This window comes from Sander vitreus, chromosome 17, assembly GCF_031162955.1.
Source record: "Sander vitreus isolate 19-12246 chromosome 17, sanVit1, whole genome shotgun sequence".
NCBI classification, from domain to species: Eukaryota; Metazoa; Chordata; class Actinopteri; order Perciformes; family Percidae; genus Sander; species Sander vitreus.
Window position 1 is genome coordinate 1,772,265 of NC_135871.1, and position 22,296 is coordinate 1,794,560.

Here is a 22,296-nt window from a genome sequence, read left to right on the forward strand (position 1 = left end):
CTCTCTCTCTCTCTCTCTCTCTCTCTGTCTCTCTCTCTCTCTCGGTTTCCTAAATCAGAGGTGTGAAGCCCTCAAACTTAGCCTTTATACCAAGGACTGACATTAGAGCCTCTGTAAATAATTGATCTTTGCGCGTTACAAGTCTTATGACAGTGAGTGTGTAATAATCTGTCTTAAGGTGCCAGATATATGAGCAGCCGTCGCGCCAGAGTACAGGAAAGCCCTGAGGTCCTTGAAGACCACATGAGGAGCAGCAGAGCTGTCAACAGTAAGAGGAAAAGGAGTTCAAATTATTATGACTGAGAAAACCATGAGACTGAAACCTGTTGAGCAAGGGCGGAGCCAGAGGTTGTAAACATGGCTTCTTTATTCAAATGACATATTATTCAATTAGAAATGTTGTCATACAATTTGAGTATTTATTTTGCAATTGACAATTTAAAGGTCCAATATGTAATATATTTACAGTATTAAATCCAAAAATGACCCCACTGCGTCATCAGATATTAAGGAAACATGCTAAATTGAAATACTATCTTTTCTGACAACAATGCTAATGCCAGTATTTTCTCCTTTTGAAATTTCCGTTCCATGAGAGAATGTCTGTCTGTGTTTTGGCCTGTGTGTTGGTATCAACTGCCCAATTTGACAGCCAGGCCGGGTTGCCAGATATACCTGTAAACACATAAACCCAGCTGCAACATTAGTACAGCCATGAAAGCAACAAACAAACGAACAGGATCAAGGGAGATAGATTCTACCCGACCTAAAAAGAAAACTGTCCAACACTGCCATTTCGACCAGTTGACAGTTTGCAATTCATAGATATCAAACAGTTACTGACTTCACTATTGGCTGTTAAAACAGGTGCCTTGCATTCTAAAAGCTCCAACGGAGGGTTGCTGGTTCAAGTCCCCATACGGACTAAGTGTGGACTGGAGCTGGAGAGGTGCCAGTTCACCTCCTTGGTACTGCTGTGGTGCCCTTGAGCAAAGCACCAAACCCCCCAACTGCTCGGGGCGCCTTTAACTGGGGGTTTCCACCGAATGCAGAACGTCTGCGGACCGGCTCCGCTGCGTGTCGGCTCCATGCTCCGCCGTCCGTCACTCTGACTGACAGCTGTAGTCACGAGGACCCACGAGATCTCGCAAATTCACGTAGACTAGAACCACAAAACCAACACCAGTTAGTTTCCATCCAGAGGAGTAGAGGGGAAACAGCTCTGTGCTGTGTTGTCAAGGTGTAGTGCAGGGAGATATGATCTGCCGTGAGCACGGTGTATTTTATTTTAGAAAATTAACCGGATGTTTATTTTGTTTCTGTGCTCGACTTCCTGTCCCGCACTATCTGCCGTGTTCTGAACTGCTGCGGAGCTCTCCGGCGTCCAGCAAAAATATAAGCTAGAAGAAGCTCTGCGTATCTGCTCCGGAGGGCTGCGGACCGCCAGAGCTGGGACGGAGTCGGAACGCAGCCGTTCTGCAGTCAGTGGAAATACACACACTGACTTTAATGGAAACCTAATGACTCCTACGCCGTTCCGGAGCGGATCCGCAGACGTTCTGCAGCCGGTGGAAATTGGGGGTTATGGGCAGCCCCCTCACTCTGACATCTATACATTTAGTGCATGTATAAGGTCCTGTTTGTGCATGTGTGTATTTTGGGCCTGTGTGTAATGTGTAACACCAACAGAGTGAAAGAGAAGAGAAGAGAGGAGCTCGGTGTCATAGGAAGTCCCCCGGCAGCCTAAACCTATGGCAGCATAACTAGCCATCAAGTCATTAAAAAAATGGCGTTAAAAATGTCACTTTATGAGGTTTTTTTTAACAGTAATATGAGTTCCCCCAGCCTGCCTATGGTCCCCCAGTGGCTAGAAATGGTGATAGGTGTAAACCGAGCCCTGGGTATCCTGCTCTGCCTTTAAGAAAATGAAAGCTCAGATGGGCCAATCAGGAATCTCCTCCTTATGATGTCATAAGGGGAAAGGTTACCTCCCCTTTCTCTGCTTTGCCCGCCCAGAGAATTTGGCCCGCCCATGAGAAAGAGAGAGACACCATGGCTTGCAAACGAGCGAAGCATGGCAGTTGGTCAAGGCCACACCCCCACCCTCCACCTTGCCCCACCCCTCTCTCCTCCTCAATAGCATTTAAAGCTACAGACACAGAAATGGCACATCCTAAGGAAAGCTCATTGTGGGACTGGCTCTAGTGGCTGTAATTCTGCACCAAGGCTGAATTTCAGGAAAGAGACTTCAGATACAGTATTAGAGGACCACTGAGGCCTATATAAAAGAGACTTCAGATACAGTATTAGGAGACCACTAAGGTCTATATAAAAGAAACTTCAGATACAGTATTAGGGGACCACTAAGGCCTATATAAAAGAGACTTCAGATACAGTATTAGGGGACCACTAAGGTCTATATAAAAGAGACTTCAGATACAGTATTAGGGGACCACTAAGGCCTATATAAAAGAGACTTCAGATACAGTATTAGGGGACCACTAAGGCCTATATAAAAGAGACTTCAGATACAGTATTAGGGGACCACAAAGGTCTATCCAAAAAGCAGCATGTCATAGGACCTTTAACAGGCTTAAGGGCAGGTTTATGAGATAGGTAATGGACGTCAGGGTGAAACTGGATGGTGATAAAGGCTGGAAAACCTGCTAAAGTCGTTGGCAGGTGTAGAGAGCCACGATCTTAGCTGGTAAAGATGGACAATGGACCATTGATGCAAAGCAACAGGAGACATCTGCAGGCCGTCCCCAGTGCAGCTGCCCAGCAGTCCCAGTCCTGTGGTTAGTCCCAGCCACAGAGACAAAGCCTCTGACCAGAGACAAACAGACCCAGCTGTGGGGTGTTATCCACATCATTTCATTCCACGCAGGGCTGTGCAGGTGACATCCAGGGGGCGGGAGATACAGATATGGTGACACCTAACCACACTTGGTGTAGTTCAACTTCACACTTTGTTTGTTCATAAATGTTGTGTGAGGTAGAGATAATTAAGAGACATTTGACTGTTGGACACATAGGATGTAAAAATAATGGACAAAGCTTCCAGGACTGAAAAGGGAAGTCAATGTGGAAGTGCCTTTAACCAGCATTCTAGATAATTTCCATAAGGGGGTGAGTCCACTGGTTCCAACAAGAAGTCTCTTTCTATAGAAGTCTCTGAGAAAATGAGCCTACTTCTCACTTGATTTATTACCTCGGTAAACATTTTCATATTGAGCGTATGGTCTCAATCGCTAGTTTGAAGTCTTCTTCAATACAGCATGATTGTGCAAATTATGGTCCCATTTATTTTAAAATGTATGATCAATCAGGACAGAAGGTTAGCAATGCTAACCATGGCACTGTGGACATTAAAATAGACCTCAACTTGTTTGTGGGTGTTGTCCATGTTTTCGTCTTAAACTTTGACCCTCTCACTGTGTGTTTTCACTTCATCAAAGTTTATTAAAACATTTGGTTGCCTAAAAATGTCTTGTTCAGCGTTCTGCCAACCAAACTAACTAGCTACTGCTAGCGTTAGGGGGTAACTTAAAGGGAATGTTTGCAGATTTTCTGTACTGCCGTACATACAGATAGATGGCGGCAGTACCCGGAGGACTGTGTATACCAGCCGGTAAATCTCCGCTGAATGACTTGCTTCAGGAGGGTTGAAAATGCCAACTCTCCCCCTTTAGCGTTTAGCTTAGCGCAGACCAATGCAACCATAAACAACAATGGTTTGGGCGCGTCATCCTCCCCAGCTTCACTGTCATCAAATTACCTCCCGGTAATATATTATTATTATAAATTGGGAATAAGACAAAGTCCCAATAAGTCGGCGTGTTCCTTTAACATAAATCCAACATTTTATTGGCAAATATAAATCAGCCTATTTGTGAAAAAAAACCCCACTGATGATAGGCTTACTAGCATATAGGCAAGGTAGTCATCCACAGATACAGATTCCCTGTGCCACATGTATGATTAACAATAAAACATGATTTATGAAATCATGCCAACAATTATTATTATTTTAATAGCTTAGTATTCTATGCACTAAACAAGTATGTATAAAGGCTGTAACATTAGGCTGCCCTATGCATTATTGTAGGCCCAGTTTAATATGTGACTTAATGTTATACAATATATATAGTAGGGGGGTCCCTGCTCCGTCTTTCTTCAGTTAAGGGGTCCTTGGCTTAAAAAACGTTGAAGACCCCTGCCTTGCAACTTTCTGCTCATGTTGGAGGCTGCAGTCTGTCCTGCTGTTAAACTGTATTGCATTATACAGAAATACATAGATATAAAAAAACCTCTCAGTGTAATGCAGTAAAACACAGTAACTTCGATTACTTACTACTACTTTAGTACTTAAGACTACAACGCTAATTGCCACTGCTGCTACAGAACATGCTGGCCTTTAAAACCTGATAGGGGGCGGCCTCTAGCTCACACAGTAGAGTGCGCGCCCCACGTAGGCTGAGTCCTTTGCAGCGACCGAATCTGGGGTCCGAATGGGGTTCGAATCCGACCTGCGACCCTTTGCTGCGTGTCACACCCTCTCTCTCTCTCTCTCTCTCTCCCCCCACTTTCCTGTCTATCCACTGTCACTATCTAATAAAGGGAAAAAGCCCCAAAAAATAATCTTTCAAAAAACTGATAGGTATCTTATCAAGTAGGGTGTGGTCCTAATTTGTTAAACTAATATTTTGTCTGGACAGGTTACAGTTACTGATAGTGACAATCTGACACCTGGGGAACAATGTAGGCTCTGAAAACAAAAGCAGTGGAAGTCAACATCCTGTCACTGGAAACACTGACCAAGCACTCAGACGATCTAGACTGAGATAAGCAGGGCGAGTCCACGATCGTTCTACCAATAAAAAGGCCTGCTAGGCTGGATTTCATTGGGCGACTTTGATCGGCACTGATTGTTTTTCCTGGTGACCTCTCACAAACACAGATGATTATAAAGCGTGACCTTGATTGTATCATAAAAACTCTTCAGTGTGCCTCTTGAGGCAGAGGCCTCAGATGCTTCCAGACTCAGGAGATGGATGTCACGGAGAGTAACATTTTCTCTGAACATCAGATAATATTGAGAAATCAAAACATATTCAATTTGATGAGAGGAGAAGTGTATGTAACAGTAAGTGGTTGTGGAGGAGTTTCCTCTGCCGCCTTGATGTTTGGGAGGAAGTGATAAGCAGGGTGGGGAAATGGTTCTGTATAATGACAGGCAGATAAATGAGGAAACATCAACATACCACCTTATCACAATGCTGGGTGCAAGTATAGCACTAACTCTTTCCTGTCCCTTAGACAAAACATGAAACGTCATTAACTAAACGTCAATGTCTGCCAGAAATAAACTAATTATAAGAAAATATAGGTGAGTCATAAAGCATCAAAAGAAGAGTCCAACTTTAAATTTGACTGCTTATCGAGTCAGATGAGAGGAGTGATATGAATTTCATGTATGCTATTTGCATCCAGTAAATATATAGTTTAGTCTAGCGCAAAGACAGCAAGACCTCCAAAGTTGTGATTTACATCCAGTTGGATGTCCTGTTTTGTCATATGAGGACGCATTTGAACAGGAATTGAAAAGTATGTGTTCATTGCTGCTGGTCCAAAAATCTCATATCAGCCACTGATCATTTATTTTAATTTAATTTAATTAACAATTTAATTCAAAAGAAAAATGCAAGTAGATGTGTAGTTAAACAAGTGAGTGAGTGTGCACTCTCAGACTGTGTTCACAAACTCACATCCACCTGAGAGTCTTTGTATAGCTCTTGTTTTGAAATATATATATTTTTGTGAATAACGAGACTGATCATATATGGGCACAGACCAACTCCCAATTTCCACCGGCTGCGGAACGGCGTAGGAGTCATTAGGTTTCCATTAAAGTCAGTGTGTGTATTTCCACTGACTGCAGAACGGCTGCGTTCCGACTCCGTCCCAGCTCTGGCGGTCCGCAGCCCTCCGGAGCAGATACGCAGAGCTTCTATTTTTGCCGGACGCCGTCCGCAGCAGTTCAGAACACGGCAGATAGTGCGGGACAGGAAGTCGAGCACAGAAACAAAATAAACATCCGGTTAATTTTCAAAATAAAATACACCGTGCTCACGGCAGATCATATCTCCCTGCACTACACCTTGACAACACAGCACAGAGCTGTTCCCCCTCTACTCCTCTGGATGGAAACTAACTGGTGTTGGTTTTGTGGTTCTAGTCTACGTGAATTCGCGAGATCTCGTGGGTCCTCGTGACTACAGCTGTCAGTCATGGCCGCAGCCGTGCCGCAACAAATCTGGACCTGGTGGGTATTGACGGACAGCGGAGCACGGAGCCGTTCCGCAGCGGAGCCGGTCCGCAACCGGTGGAAATTAGGAGCAACTCTATTCAGCTGACAGTCAGCTAGCTAGCCTATCTGTCCAATCTGTTTTCTGTTGCACGATTAAAACTACTTTTGAACGTACACATTTCAAAACAAGTTCCTTCCCGAGACTATTTTGCAGCGGCACCGTCGTTGTAGCAGCGCTTAGCTTGTGATTGGTTTAAAAAAAAATGCTAATAAACCAGAGCAGGTTTTTCTCCCATCTCAGAATGCTGTGTGGACTAGCCAGACCGTCCTCCGCAGCGCTGTGGAGGTGTGACATCATGCCCTGCTCTGGCTTCCGATTTCCGAGGTAAATGGAACGCAGCCTTAGCAATGCTAACCATGGCACGGTGTACATTAAAATAGCTCTGAACTTTTTGATTTAGGGTGTCGTCTGTGTTTTATTCTTGATTGGAAGAGTTGATCTCATCAAAAATCTTCACGCTTTGTTGCATAAAACCAAGATGACGACGCTCCTACCCCCAACCTTAAGGCTTTGGAACGGCAGTCCACATACCAATGGGTGACGTCACGGATGCTACGTCTATTATTTACAGTCTATGGGGAAAACATTCATTTGGCCGCTTCCATTTCCTTTGTAGATGGCATTATGGGAGAAGGGTGTACATCAGGGATGTCAAACTCATTTTCACTAAGGGCCACACTGGATAATGAGAATCATATCAGGGACCAGACATGCTTATATTTATTTATCGAAAAAGTCAAATATCTTTGACTGTATTATCGCATGTCTCACATAGTCTTCTCACTTACAGCTTGGTCCACATAAAGTCCCAAAAAAGTTCCTCAGCCATCGTAGAAAAAGCATCCAAAACGTCGGAAAAAGTGACAAAAACTTGGCTGGCCAAAATTTATTGTGAACCTTAATTGACACGTGGACCGGCTCAAAATCTGCGAGGGGCCGGATTTGGCCCGCGGACCTTGAGTTTGACACATGTGGTGTACATGAACAGCAGTGCACATTCAACAAAATGCAGGTTTTTAGTAATCATACGGTCATTTAATACTGTGAACACACTACAGACTCAAAACCTGCTTTGAATTAGTGTGTAGTATGGAAATAAATGGGCACAGTCCGAGAAAATAACGTATACATTTTTTGACAGGAAATCCATTTAGGAATATCCATATCAACCACACTGAGCTTTGCTTACTGGTAATCTTTAGGCAGATTTTATTTCAACATCTGTTAACCACCAATCTCAGCTTCCACAGGAATGACGAGGCATTTACAAAGTTCAGTGATAACAGTAAGCTGCCAGCCAGGAGCCATGAAACCCAAGAAGAACAATCACATCCAGTAATAACATCTCTGCACTGAAGGAGACCACTCTGCTAAATTGGATTAGGAATAAATGCCATCACGTTCATCAGAGCCAATTGAGGACACAAGGGGAAAGTCACATTATATTTCAGACCATAAAAGGCAGTGTGTTGTGAATACAAAGGCTGTCCCATTACAGAGTATTAGTCAGTGATGTGAAATGATTGACTAACCTTACATATTAAAAAGGAGTGGTTCAGTGTGTTTGCGTTGAAATCCCCTTTTCGGTGTTCTGTTCCTTCCTTTTTTATAATGTAATACATGTATATGATATTCTGTTGTTAAAACATACAGTAGCTTACAACTCGTTAACATGATGAAATCCAGTTCCAAGACTCCAAGATTTCACCTGCACATTTCAAGTCTGTACAAGTTATGCATTCAAAAGTTTGTTTCCTAGATCTCAGTGCGCAGGTTGGGATATCTCCTGAGCAGGGCTGTGGCTTGTTTTGGGTGCAGACGTCCTCCCTGGAGGCTGCTCTGTTCAGATTTATTCTTCATAGCGGCCTGAGAAAGAGAAGGATGATTTGTTACCAGTGCTTTTTAATGAGCAATGTGTTTAAGAAGTACAACTAGGACACTTTTGCACATTGGCAGCCCAGAATGGTAAGCTTCACCACTCTGCAAGATGAGGTCAGAAAACGTTGATATCTAAATGTCTGATGTGAACGATGAGGTGGGAGGTCTCTGTACTGAGCACAAACTTAACATTTCCTCTGTGGAGAGACTTTCCAAGGTCTGGGGCCATTTCCACAAAGAGATTTTAGACTGCTCTGTAGTGCTTCGTCTTGCTCCTAGATCAGTTTAAAGGAACACGCCGACTTATTGGGACTTAAGCTTATTCACCGTAACCCCCAGAGTTAGACAAGTCCATACATACCCTTCTCGTGTCCGTGCGTGTTGTAACTCTGTCTGACGGTTCCACCGGTAGCTTAGCCTAGCACAGATCCTGGAGGTAACCAGGATCCTACTGCTCCCAATAAGTGACAAAATAACGCCAACATGTTCCTATTTACATGTTGTGATTTGTATAGTCACAGCGTGTACCAATAACAAGGTCACATGAGACACAGCCATCTTCTAACCGTATACATACTGGGAACTATATTCTCAGAAGGCGAAGCTCTGCTACTTCTGCTACTTGGCGGAGTGATTTGCTTTGCAGCAAGCCTTTCTGAGAATATAGTTCCCGGTTTGTTTACGAGATTTGTGCCAGTTCTCATTAATATTCAAGCTGCTTGACTCTGATTGGCTAACAGCTAGCCAATGAGAGCCTTGCTATCAGCATCCTTTACCCAGCACAACTGGGTGAGCTCATGAATAGTAATGAGCTCAGGCAACACCACGTCAGACTGACCAGCTTTTGGAATTGGCCTGATTTCTCCACTTATTTCTGTTCAGTGGCTAGAGCTGACAGAGGAGGTAGCAGTTCATTTTCACATTCACCACATAACACAAACACATATGGACCTAACAGATTTCAACAAATACCAGTAAAAACGGTTGTGTGTGGCAGGGCACCTTTAAGTGCTAGAAATGGGCGGGGCTTTACGTCAACATCACACACTCCCGTCCAGCTGTACACCAGCAGAACTCATGTTTTGTAGCTACTTGAATCTTTCATTGTACAGAGAGATAAATAAAGCTTACTGTATGATTGTTTCGCAATGATTACGTTGTAAAGCACAAATAAATAACCAGCAAACACTTCTCAGAAGATTTTGTGCAGACTGATTTCTCCTCTGCATATTTATTGCAGCAGCTGGACAAGGAAGTAGGTTACTCTGGTATCGATTTTTGACTATTTTAAGACAAGGGGAGAACATTTCTCTTTGTTTAATTTCATTAGAAGTAAATTTGGCTACCCAGCGGCTGCACTAAACTGCAGGCTGGAGACGGGTGTTTTCCTGCCAGAGAGAGGGAGTAAGAGCGGCGGCGCAGAGAGAATTAAACAAAACTTATTTTCATACGTTTACGTTCTAACGCTGGGTTTTTACAGGCAGTTTAGCGTGTAAAAATCTGCCACCGCTCAGCAAAAGGCAGACACTCAATGCCAGTGGACTGTTTGTAAATTAATTGAACCGCTCAGCTCTGCTGTTGCTGAAGCTGCTTGTGAACATCCTAGTCTGTTCAATTTTAGAGCTTGTACGGACTTTCGTAAAGTGAATGCCATACCCAAGCCAGACAGCAATCCCCTTCCTCGGATGGAGGACTGCGTGGGTCATGTTGGTTCTGCAAAGTTTGTAAGTAACTTTGATCTCCTTAAAAAGGTAGTAAGCTATACTGGTTACTGCCGAGCTGAGTGTCCATGAAGGAGATCCCATTTGGTAGCGCTGGGTTGGGGGAATGGCGTAAGTTGTGTTTAATTACTAGAAAGTTCATGTTGTTGTTTTTTTTATATATGGCAACATTTTGGATTTGAGGCAATAAAGTTACAATTAGACGACAGTAACAAAAAAAACATTTTCAGAAGCTGAGGAGGAGGAATATACTTAATAAAGCAATTAAATGAAGTTACTGCAGTAGATCGCAGTGAATTGTGGGATATATACTTCACTCCGTATGCTGCCTCGGAGCGCTATCAGGATGTATGTGGACTTAAATGCTGAAGACTCCAAGTGTGCGGATTGGAAAGGCTTGTGCCAATTGGCGATCAGATCGTATATCATCAACTGAAGGGATGATCCCTGATTGGTTTTTACCACACGCGCTTTTAACTAGGTCCACATGTACATATCGCGGAAGACACCCAAGACATTCTTTGTGTTAGTTGAAAGAAAATATCAGTAAAAAAAAAAAATTACACTTTAAAAAGAAACCGTCTCACTTTTTTTTAGTGGTGCCTTTTATATTTAATTCAATGCTGAATTTGTTCAATAAAAGAATGTTGGAAGTTATTTCCTTTCGTTTGTTTTAAGTTTAACAATTAATTTGTTGTATCTTAGCAGAATACTGAAAGCAGCAGAAATGCAGAACTGAGTAGACCTTAATATCTGTTTATTTATAGAATTTACAGTTGTGTTGCTCTGTACGTACACATACCTGAGCCTTGTTAACACAAGTGTAGAAGGCGTTAATCTCACTAGAGCACAGGCCGTCCACAAAGTTGTTCTGCTTCCAACAGGCCATCATGACTGACATCTCTATGATACAGGTGGCCTCTGTGGAGAACAAGCGTCATGGTTACCCTTTAACAACTATTTGATTCATGTCTTGCATAACCAACAGCATCTTAACAATGTGAAGGACTTGAAAGATTGATTTAACCGTGTATGATGACAACTGTCGCTTTTATTCAGCTGTAGTTCACTTATGTTAAGTTGTTGTCTGGTGTGTCTCGCATTTCCAGACCCTCCTCCACAGCGCTGCAGAGGAGGGTCTAGTCCACACAGCATTTCATTTTGTAAAATATAGTTATTTAAAAAAAAAGTATTGCACATTTTTTGTTTATGTATTTCTTCTTATGCTCGTTTAACTTCGTATGTTCAAGTTGAGAAATACACATTTCAAAATGTTTGTATTTTGTGCATTTTCCTTGATAATCAAGCAAGTCGACTCATGATACCATTATATCGCCATCGCAGTATTGTTAATGTCAGTTTGACTTTTTTCAAATGGTGCAGCCCTACTTGTAATCCATCGATGGGATATGGAATCCCAGCTCAGCTTCAGAGGGAGGTATGGGCAAGACATCACAATTAATAAGAAAACCCAAATAAAACCCCTGTCACAACCGTCCCCTTCCTGTCAGCTGGCTACTGGGTCGACACAGCGCCACTCAAGAGGAAATGAAAAGCTGCTGTTGTACAGCAGGGCAGAAAATAGGCAGATCCTGTTTATAACTGGCCAGCTCATACAGGCTCTCGATTGGCTGTCTACATCAAGTGTCTTTTTGACTCGGGCCAGTCACAGACTGATGGCGACATTAAAGCGTAACTCTCGCCAAAATGCAACCTAGGGTCTTTTTGTGAATGGACCCGAGTCAAACTTTTGTTTAAAAGCATATTTAGGACGGAAGCGCCACTTTTAAGATGTACCGTATTTTAGTTTTCCGGTCAAATGGCCTTTTGAATGGGAGTAATAAGGGGCAGTTTTATGCTAGCCTCAAAATATCTATTTTTAAACCACTAAGAAGGCTCGACACAACATGAGACTTTGCTCCAAGTATCACCAGGGGCTCTACACCTTAACTACAGCACTGACAACATTGGTTGTGTTCAGAGTTTATTAAAAAGAAAGGTTTTGAGCAACTCACGTTAGCAGTTGTTGTTTTGGGTCGCAGCCATTTTGTGAGTCAAAAATAATCGATTTCCGAATGCAACGTAACAGGGAGGAGAGTAAAGATGGAAAGCTCCTAAAGCTTAGTTCCGTATAAATGCACGGATTATTTCTTGTTTTGTCATTATTGAAAAACAATATTGACCTCGTAGTTGAAAAAGGAGCCTCGTATGGAGTCCGTTCATTCGCATTCGGATATCGACTAGTTTTGACTGCCGAGGTGGTAGCAGCCGGAAACAACAAGACCTACGGTGAGTTGTTCAAAACCTTTTTTAATAAACTCTGGGAACACAACCAATGTTCTCAATGCTGGAGTTCATGTGTAGAGTCCCTGGTGATACTTGGAGCAAAGTCTCATGATGTATCGAGCCTTCTTAGTGTTTTAAAAATAGATATTTTGAGGCTAGCATAAAAGTGCCCCTTATTACTCCCATTCAAAAGGCCATTTGACCGAAAATACGGTAAATCTTAAAAGTGGTGATTCCGTCCTAAATATGCTTTTAAACGAAAGTCTGATCGGGTCCATTCACAAAAAGACCCTAGGTTGCATTTTGGCGAGAGTTGCGATTTAATGTAGACCCCAATAGTTTCTGTTATAACGGAATCATGAAATAGAGTTTAAAAAACTTCAAAGACAGATTCCATATGGGCCTTACATTAGCGTTAAGTCAATGCTAAAAGCTTACTGGAGATTTGAAAATATGACAACGTCTAGCTAAGTTTCCAACGGAGCCGCCCCACTGTAACTGTAGTTAAAAACACGTCTTAAAAAATAGATTCAAACCAGTGGTGTAGTCTACATGATACGCAGTATACTCACTAAGAAAGCTCCAGGATTTCCATATACCCACTTACAAATGCGCAATGACATGTAACAACATATTATTTTGATATATTTTGAACTGCCATCTGTTTTTCTTCTTCGCATAGGCTAATTAAAGCTATTTCCACCGTAAATTGGTGCATAAGTGTATCAAAACGCAGGAAATGAAGTCTTTGACGATTAAAATAACCCTGGGGGAGGACACCCAGACCCCCCACTATGATATGGCCCCCCCATCCTGGCCCATACATATACAGTATTTACATATACATTAGACTAGGGCTGGGCGATATGGAGAAAATCAAATATCACGATATTTTTGACCAAACGCCTCAATGTCGATATTGCAACGATATTGTAAGGTTGACAATTGGTGCTTTCACAAAATATCTTCCACATTTAGATTTTAGATAAATAATCATCAGTAATGTGGATATAATGACTGAGTGGGTAAAGGCAAATAATAGAACAGTTACAACAGTCTGGTAAGTTCAGAAAATGACATCACTTTACTGTAATACAGCCTTTAAAACCAGGAAAAGACTAAACTTACCATGTAACGATATTACAATCCTTCAAAATCTAAGACGATATCTAGTCTCATATCACAATATCGATATAATATTGAAATATTGCCCAGCTCTACATTAGACTACACCACTGACTCTGTTTTGTCTTGTATTTGTGGACCGTTTTTTTGTGTCCTGAATAAAGAATAAAGTGATTCAGACTAATTCACAGTGGCTTAGGAGCGGGTAAGGGGCCACCAGGTTTGCTATACCCTGGGGGAAACCCTGGTCTTCATACCTCCTTTCTTGAGTTTGCGGTTAGCTACGGCGTCTCTGAGAACCAGAGGCCGGTTTGGTTTCAGCGCTGGTTTCCCGTTCTCTCTGCTGAGCAGCCTGCTGACCTTCTCCTGGAACAGGATGCCTCCCTGCGCCGCCATTTCACTGCACGAGCCCCTCCGCTGCTCCTCACTAACCCGCCTGAGCTCGGCACTGCGCCGCTGTACTGTATATGGAGCTCTGAGAAAGGAAAGGAAAGGAAAGGAAGAAGCCAACAGTCTTTACTTTAATGACTCGTTCATTTCACCAATCTCATCCGATCTCATCAGTGTAGCGCCATGTTTTGCCGTAAGATGTATTGCATTGTCGTAAGAACCACGTGTTTACGGCAACCATACGGCAGCCAGCCACTCACTGCGACATCTGGGTGCTGTCGTAACTCTCACTAATGTTAGTAATGGAAACTGTAGAGCTTTTTCCCCCTGAAACCTCTGACTAATTGTACATTTATATGTTTTCGTATACGTATTGCTTCGTATGTTTTTATTTTTATTTTCATAAGTTTGTACACTTGATGTTCATGTGCTATTACTGTTTACCTGATTCTCTGTATATGGCATTTTGTCAATAAAAATAAAAAATAAATAAAAATGTTAGTAATGTGCAATCCAACTGTATAAAACATGAAAAAAACACCACTACTAATAATGTAATAATAATAATAATAATAATTATAATAATAATAGACATAAAAGAGCAAGGGGTTAGAAAAAGTTAAATTCAGACATAAGTGTAGACATTTTTTGAGCATAAAAAGTTTGTTTTGTAGCCTAGTGAACTCCACAATTGGGGAGTTTTTGCAAACTGACGTTTGTGTATATAGTATTTAGTTATTATAACATTATTAACCAAGAATTCAAATTTTCTTGTGCTTTAAGATTATTTCTAACTGGAGAGTTTTGAAATAAAAATAATCTATATTTATGGATTTGGGATCTTAGCCAGCCATGCAATGATTTCCATAAGCTTTGGATCATATCACACGTATAAAACAGGTGCTCTGTAGTTTCTACCACGTTCTTGTAACGTGGAGTAATATCTGGCTACACCACATCGGACACTACACTGAAACCATCGTTGCTGTCACGGCCCGCTGACCGTGACCTTGGCCTCCTTCATAGTATGTATGTGAATGTAGTTATTGTGTTCTTTTTTCCCCTTTTGGTGTGCTTGCTGTATGCTTGCTGTATGCTTGGTGTGTTTTGGTTTGGCGTCCGTCTCTGTGTTTTGCCCTCTCCCTCATGCTCTGGAAGCCACAGGTGGGCGTGGTACGGGAGCTCCCGCTTACACACCTGAGGCTCATCACGCCACTCAGCACTCCTGTTCCTAATCAACTATCAACTCCCCTTATAAGCCAGGCCAACCTTCCAGTCTCTGCTGGATTGCTGAATCAGCCTGTATGATAACACACCAGCCAATCAAAAAAAAAAAAAAAAACACACTTTCACTATTGTGAATAACATTTTGCTAACTTGTTTTGTCCTGTCTCACCTCAGCCTACCATCTCGCCCTGTGCCTGGAACCTGATCTACCTGCCAGCACCGCTAGACCCAGAGCTCTGGAGCCCGGACCCCATTCCCTCTCTCTGACTCATCCGAACCACCTGCCTCTCAAACCACATTCTGTTTGTTCAGTTCAATAAAATCACCTTTATTGCAACTAACCTCTGGTCTGCATTTGAGTTCTGGTCACCAGTCCTGACAGAATGATCCGGCCAGAATGGACTCAGCAGACTTTGAGCCTGTCCGCCATGCCCATGCCGTCTCAACTCAGGGAGCGATCTTGGACCAGCACAGCACCGCGCTTCAGGAGATAATGGGAGGACTCCAAAACTTATCGACCCGCATGGCTGATCTCCAGAACGCACTGCATAACCCTCCCCCAGTACCCGCCGCAGCTGCACCCACTGCTGCTAACCCCGCCAGGGAACCTTGGGTCTCCCCACCAGAGAGGTACGATGGAAATCTAGGTCAATGTAAAACATTCATCATGCAGTGTGGTCTTGTCTTTGATCTCCAGCCCCTTTCATACGCTACGGAAAAGGCTAAAATAGCCTACCTGATTGGGTTGCTGCGGGGAGCGGCGTTGGAGTGGGCTTCGGTTCACTGGAGGAAGCAGGATCAGACCACCACCACCTATGCAGCCTTCACTGCCGAGATGACTAAGGTTTTTGACCACCCGGTCCAAGGTAAAGACGCTTCCAGGAGGCTTTTCTCTCTCCGCCAAAGGCTTCGGAGCGTGGCTGAATACGCCATTGAGTTCTGGACTTTGGCAGCAGAGAGTGGGTGGAATGAGGCATCCCTGCAGGCAGTGTTTGTCAATGGATTAAGTGAATTACTAAAGGATGAACTAGTATCGCATCCTGTGCCTAATGACTTGGATAATTTTATTTCTGACAATCCGTATAGACAATCGATGCCGTGAGCGGCGACGGGAGAAGCGTCGTAATTCCATCCAATCCATCTGCTGGAGGGACCAGACTCTGGAGCTCCTAGCGCTCATTGATTCGGGAGCCGATGAGAATTTTTTATTTAGACACCATGTTAAACAGCTGGGGTTGCCTACTGAGCTACTGGAGGAGCCGCTGGAGGCTAACACACTCGACGGGAGACTGCTGGCTCGAGTCACCACCCGCACCTGCCCAGCTCCAGCTGTCAGGTAACCATTTTGAGCTCATTTCCTTTTTTGTAATTAACTCCCCATACATACCACTGGTTTTGGGGCACTCCTGGCTGATTAAACATAATCCTAACATTGACTGGAAAACAGCTAAAATAAGTAACTGGAGCCCCACCTGTCATGCCAGTTGTTTGCGGTCTGCTCTGCCTCCCTCAGTAATCCACCAGAAACCTGAACCAGTCCGGCCGGACTTGTCATTAATCCCCGCTGAGTACCATGGAATTCCTGAAGTGTTTTGTAAACAGCAGGCCCTCTCTTTACCCCCGCACCGACCCTATGACTGCACCATCGACCTGCTGCCTGGTTCCACCTTTCCTCGTAGCCATCTGTATAACCTCTCCAGGCCAGAGCGGGCGGCTATGGAGGAGTATATTAACAACTCGCTGGCGGCAGGGATCATCCGTCCCTCTTCATTACCTCTTGGAGCCGGGTTTTTCTTCCTGGGCAAGAAAGATGGAACGCTCAGGCCTTGCATCGACTTCAGAGGTTTGAATGACATTACAGTAAAAAATAAATATCCACTTCCTCTCATGAACTCTGCTTTTGAATCCCTCCAGGGGGCAACAGTCTTTACTAAGCTGGACCTGCGCAATGCCTACCACCTAGTCCGGGTCCGTGAGGGGGATGAATGGAAGACTCCCTTAACACTCCCCTTGGGCACTTTGAGTACTTGGTTATGGCCTTTGGCCTCACAATGCACCAGCAGTTTTTCAGTGCTTGGTTAATGATGTGCTGAGAGAGATGCTGGGCAGATTCGTTTTTGTCTACCTTGATGATATACTAATTTTTTCCCAGAACCAAGCAGAACCCATCCAGCATGTTCATCAAGTCCTCCAGCGGCTGCTAGAAAACCGGCTATTTGTCAAGGCAGAGAAGTGTGAGTTCCACGCCTCCACGGTCACGTTTCTGGGCCACATCATCTCCAAGGGTCAGGTGAGGATGGACCCCGAGAAGGTGAGAGCGGTCTTGGATTGGCCCAAGCCAGAGAGGAGGAAGCAGTTTCAGAGATTTTTGGGTTTTGCCAATTTCTATAGACACTTCATTAGAAATTACAGCCGCATTGCTGCACCATTAACCGCACTTACCTCCCCTGCTAGACCGTTTCACTGGACCTCCGAGACGGAAGGAGCCTTTTCGGAGCTGAAGAAAGGTTCACCTCAGCCCCTATTCTCACTCAGCCTGACTCATCCCGACAGTTTTGTGGTTTCGCCTCGGATGTGGGTATCGGAGCTGTTCTGTCCCAGCGGTCCCTCGAGGATAATAAACTTCACCCCTGTGCTTTTTTTTTGTCCCATTGTTTATCCCCCACAGAGAGGAATTACGATGTCGGGAACCGCGAACTGCTGCCAGTCAAACTGGCTCGCGAGGAGTGGCGACACTGGCTGGAGGGCGCAGATCAGCCGTTCGCAGTTTGGACACCGGTCCTGACAGTTGCGTCAGTAGATGGATATTTGTGTGATGGAGGCAGGCCCGCTCAGCATCATGTAAACAAACCCAAACTAAATGACTTATAATACATTCCTGAAACAAACCGAGCACTCAGGAGAGTTAAAGGTGGTATAGCCTATATGTTGCATGTTAGATGTCAAAGGAATGCCCGCTCCTTTTTTCCTTTCTTAGTTTCCGCGAGTGCTTCTATTCTTCTGCTGTGTTCCAGGCAACCCGTAACTCGTGTTTTCACAACCTTCTACCCGTGAAAGTGCCCTGGAACGGCAGTCAAACCCGTAGCTTACTACCCGTGAACTTGTACCACATCTTTGTACTCCCACTTGCAGTCAGTGTTGCCAACTTAGTGACTTTGTCGCTAGATTTAGCGACTTTTTAGACCCCCTTAGCGACTTTTTTTTTTTCAAAAAAGTGACTGGCGACAAATCTGGTGACTTTTCTGTAGAAAAGTCGCCAGTATTAGGTAGCCACTAGCTAACGTTAATGTTAGGTAGCCTAACCTGAATCCTGCCAACGGCACAATGTTTAGCTAGCCAGCTTTGACGGTGTGCCAAATGTCATTTTTATCAGACGCACAAATCTGCTGTACATAAATGTAACATGGCTTGCTGACGCGAAGATCATCAGATCAGAGCCGCCGAAGGAATTGTCGTGATCGTCGTCTTTTCCGGCAACTTCCTTGTGTGCTGTAGTCTAGCCTGTTTCTTAGGGTTCCTAGTTCTTTGGGATTTTGTTAAGTTCTCTTTCAGTTTTGGACTTTGTTCCTGTACGGTTTTTTTTTTCTTCATCAAATCTTTTGGACTCCACCTGCTTCCCCCTGTGCCATGTAAACATCACATCCCCAATATGATCAAAAACAGGATAAGCCTCATAACCGCAATATTCATGTCCATGTTAACACAAATGATTCAACAACATGCTAGCTCCGTCCGTGGGTTTAGCGATGCTCAGCAACCAGTTTATCTACGGAACGAGTCATAAAAATGAACGTTAATGATTAATAGTGGATGGTTTGTTGAAATAACATAATTTATGAGAAAATGATTACTGTGAACAGAGCTGCTGTTTGCTGCTGCTCCTGTACATATTGTTATCATTAGATGTGTTGCATGTCTCACATAAAATAAATATACACACGAAAAGGGTTATGGCTAGCGGCGCCACTGGCTAAGGGGGTTAGAGTGCCTCCACTTCGTCCTCCCGAACGCCCCTATGTTGTGATATAATCATACTATGGCCTGTTGTGAAAGAATGTATATCAGGGATTAGAGGACTTATGTCTCAACAGGACTTGGAAGAACTTGTCCATGCTTTTATTTTTAGTAGACTTGACTATTGTAATAGTGTCCTTACAGGTCTCCCTAAAAAATCAGGCAGCTGATTCAAAATGCTTCTGTCCGAGTTCTAACTAAGACCAAGAAAGTGGATCACATCAGTCCAGTTCTCAAGTCTTTACATTCAGTTCCTGTGCCTCAAAGAATTGATTTCAAAATACTTCTGCTGGTATATAAATCCCTAAATGGCTTAGGGCCAAAATATATTTCTGATCTGTTATTGCACTATGAACCACCCAGACCTCTCAGGTGGTCTGGGACAGGTCTGCTTGTTGTCCCCAGAGTCAGAACTAAACCGGGGGAAGCAGCGTTCAGTTTTTACGCTCCATGTATTCGGAACAAACTTCCAGAAAGCTGCAGGTCAGCCGCGACTCAACTCTTTTAAATTAAGGCTAAAGACCTTTTTTGATGTTGCCTACTCTTAATTTTTATATTTAACTGTTAATTTTATTTCGTAATTTTATACTGAACTGTGATTTTTATTCTTGTATTATATTTGTATTCGTCAATATTTCACTTTATTTTTTGTTTCCTATCTTGCTCTTTGCTTTTTAATGTTTTATGTAAAGCACTGAGTTGCCCTGTGCTGAAATGTGCTATATAAATCAAGTTGCCTTGTGAGCTATTGCTTAAAGGACAATTCCGGCACAAAACGAACCTAGGGGTTATTAACAGATGTGTACCCACTCTGTCGTTCTCTGGGACATGTTTTCATGCTAATCCAATGAGTTTGTAGCTTGAAAGAAGCTAGCGCGGACCACTGATTAGCTTACAACGCTAGTATTCGGGGCACAGGGAAAGTAAAAACAAATCGCTATTTTGTACCACTAAAAAGGCTCAAAATATCACCAACCTTCAACGGTAGCATAATGATGGTCCCAAAATGTTAACAGAAGCATTGAGAACTTTGTAAGTGTACAGACAGTTTATTGAACGAAGAGCTGCGGGAGCTCCGTGAAAGGGCTACGAGAGAGAGAGAGCTACCGGTAGTCAATGCTGCAACACAGCCTCGTACTTCAGGAAACTGGTGGTGTACCTGCGGACATTGTGAAGCTATGGCCACCAAACAGGAGTGTCTGTGTTGCACGGAGTGGGACCTGTTGCGTCGCGACACCCAAGAGACACAGTGTTTTGTACAGTCTGAAGATTTCCCCTCTCTGATAAACAGGGCTGTACTTGAAACTTTTTTTCCATGTCCCAAAAATAAATTGAAGACGGCGACCCAGACCAGAGGGACCAGATGGACAGTTATCCACTGAGTAAGTACACTAGACAAGTTATGTTTTACATCGGTGCCATTATTTCAGATATATTGAGCAAATTGCTTTTGATTTTAGTTTGCATCGCCAGCTGTAAGTCATGACTGGTTTTCAAGACAGCAGCGGCATGTAAACATGAACGGGAGTGTCTTCATAATCTATCTTTTCAATAAACTGTCTGTACACTTACACAGTTCTCAATGCTTCGGTTAACATTTTGGGACCCGTCATTATGCTACCGTTGAAGTTTGGTGATATTTTGAGCCTTTTTAGTGGTATAAAATAGCGATTTGTTTTTACTTTCCCTATACCCGGAATACTAGCATTTAAGATAATCAGCGGTCTGCGCTAGCTTCTTTCAAGCTACAAAAGACATTCCACAGTCCTTCCAGAAAAATGATTGTGATTGTTGGCAAAAATCCTTGATTATGTGGCACGTTTTCTTAAAAAATGCGATGGATATTTATGCAATTTTATGCGATGAAATTGCGGGAACTTGCGGTTTCATCGCGGGGTTTGCAGCTTTTCGATGTTCACGTCACGTAATTACATCACTTCATAACGTTCCCATGGCAACAAGGGAAAATGGCTGCTATTGTGTGAAGTAAACGCAACATTTTTCAACTTTCTGCTAAGATATGTGCCTATTTTGTAACGAAAATGCGGGGATTATGAAATCATGCAAAACTTGCATATTTTGCGGCGGATTTGAAAAAATGCGCCCCCCCGCATAAAAATGCGGACTTTGGCTGATTATGCGACTGCATTCCAGACGTTTTTCTGGAGGGACTGGATTATATTGCCTTTTAATATTAGTCTAAATAATTCATTAATTCTGTTTTTGTTTGTTTTTTAACTCAATTAGGTATAATGTCCTATAAAGGATATTGACCATGCATTCAAAAAATAAGTGTAGTGGTGTTTACACTTGGTAGTGAAAAGAAGTGCTGAACATGAAAAAAGAGCACCAAAAACTGTTTTAAAAAAGCACCAAAAGAGACAAACGTCAGAAAAAGTGTTGATTTTGCTGAAGTGCAAATGGTCCAATGGGAGACAACACAAGAGTTAACAACATACTGAGACTAGTAAAAGAAGACTAATGCCTTAAATACAATCTAAATAATGCCATGATGATGGTCTTTGCACTTCTGTGAGTGATTTTTATTTTTACTCTTATGTGTGATATATATATATGTGGTTGTGTTATGGTTGTCTAAGCTACTGGATACCTAAAATTTCCTTCGGGATGAATAAAGTATCTATGACACTCATATTTCAGATTACTCCCATTGTTACATGGGATTGGTCTGTGCTATCAGCTCACTGACAGTGACAAAGAACGGTTGTGTACAGTTTCCAGTGGGAAGAAGTCCTCTGCACTGCATTCTTGTGGCGCATGGCCTATGGCTACATGACATTCATGGAGAAGGAAGGGCGAGTCTTAACATCAGCCTGTTGGAGGGCCCATGCAGCGTGGATGCAGCGTCAGCATATATTATAGTTGGTAGCATGTCAAATGAGATCAGGTTGAGCTTTCTAACACACCCACGCACTGACACTGTGCTACTCACATTTCAAACTTTTCCAGTTCAGACGGATTTTTAAAGTAACAACACACCTGGACTGATTCAACACAAAGGTCAGTCAGCTTAGTTCTATTTGGATTGCCTGTTCACAAATCAGTTTAAAAAGGCCTTCTGTTAGATCAGCGGTTCCCAGCTTGTGATCACTTAAAACAGCTTCTAAATGAGTTGTACTTTTAATTGATAAACTAACAATCAAATATACTATTGATACTTGCTGTATCTCTGTGAGAAAAGAAAATAAGTCCCAGTTTCACCACTTTTTCACAGTTTAACTTAACTTTGTCCAGTGGTGTGACTTTCTAATACCTCTTTCACA

The 22,296-nt window shown here is 43.0% G+C and overlaps 1 protein-coding gene across 1 annotated transcript; it reads right to left on the minus strand.

The window, feature by feature from the left end:
* Positions 1–7,380: 7,380 nt before the first annotated feature.
* Positions 7,381–13,988, minus strand: chchd1 (coiled-coil-helix-coiled-coil-helix domain containing 1). The gene is made up of 3 exons (XM_078273535.1): positions 13,639–13,988; positions 10,773–10,891; positions 7,381–8,237 (listed from the first exon to the last, which is right to left on the minus strand). The coding sequence occupies exons 1-3, from the start codon at positions 13,775–13,777 to the stop codon at positions 8,127–8,129; spliced, it is 369 nt and encodes a 122-aa protein (XP_078129661.1). The 5' UTR covers positions 13,778–13,988; the 3' UTR covers positions 7,381–8,126.
* Between the last annotated feature and the right edge of the window lie 8,308 nt (positions 13,989–22,296).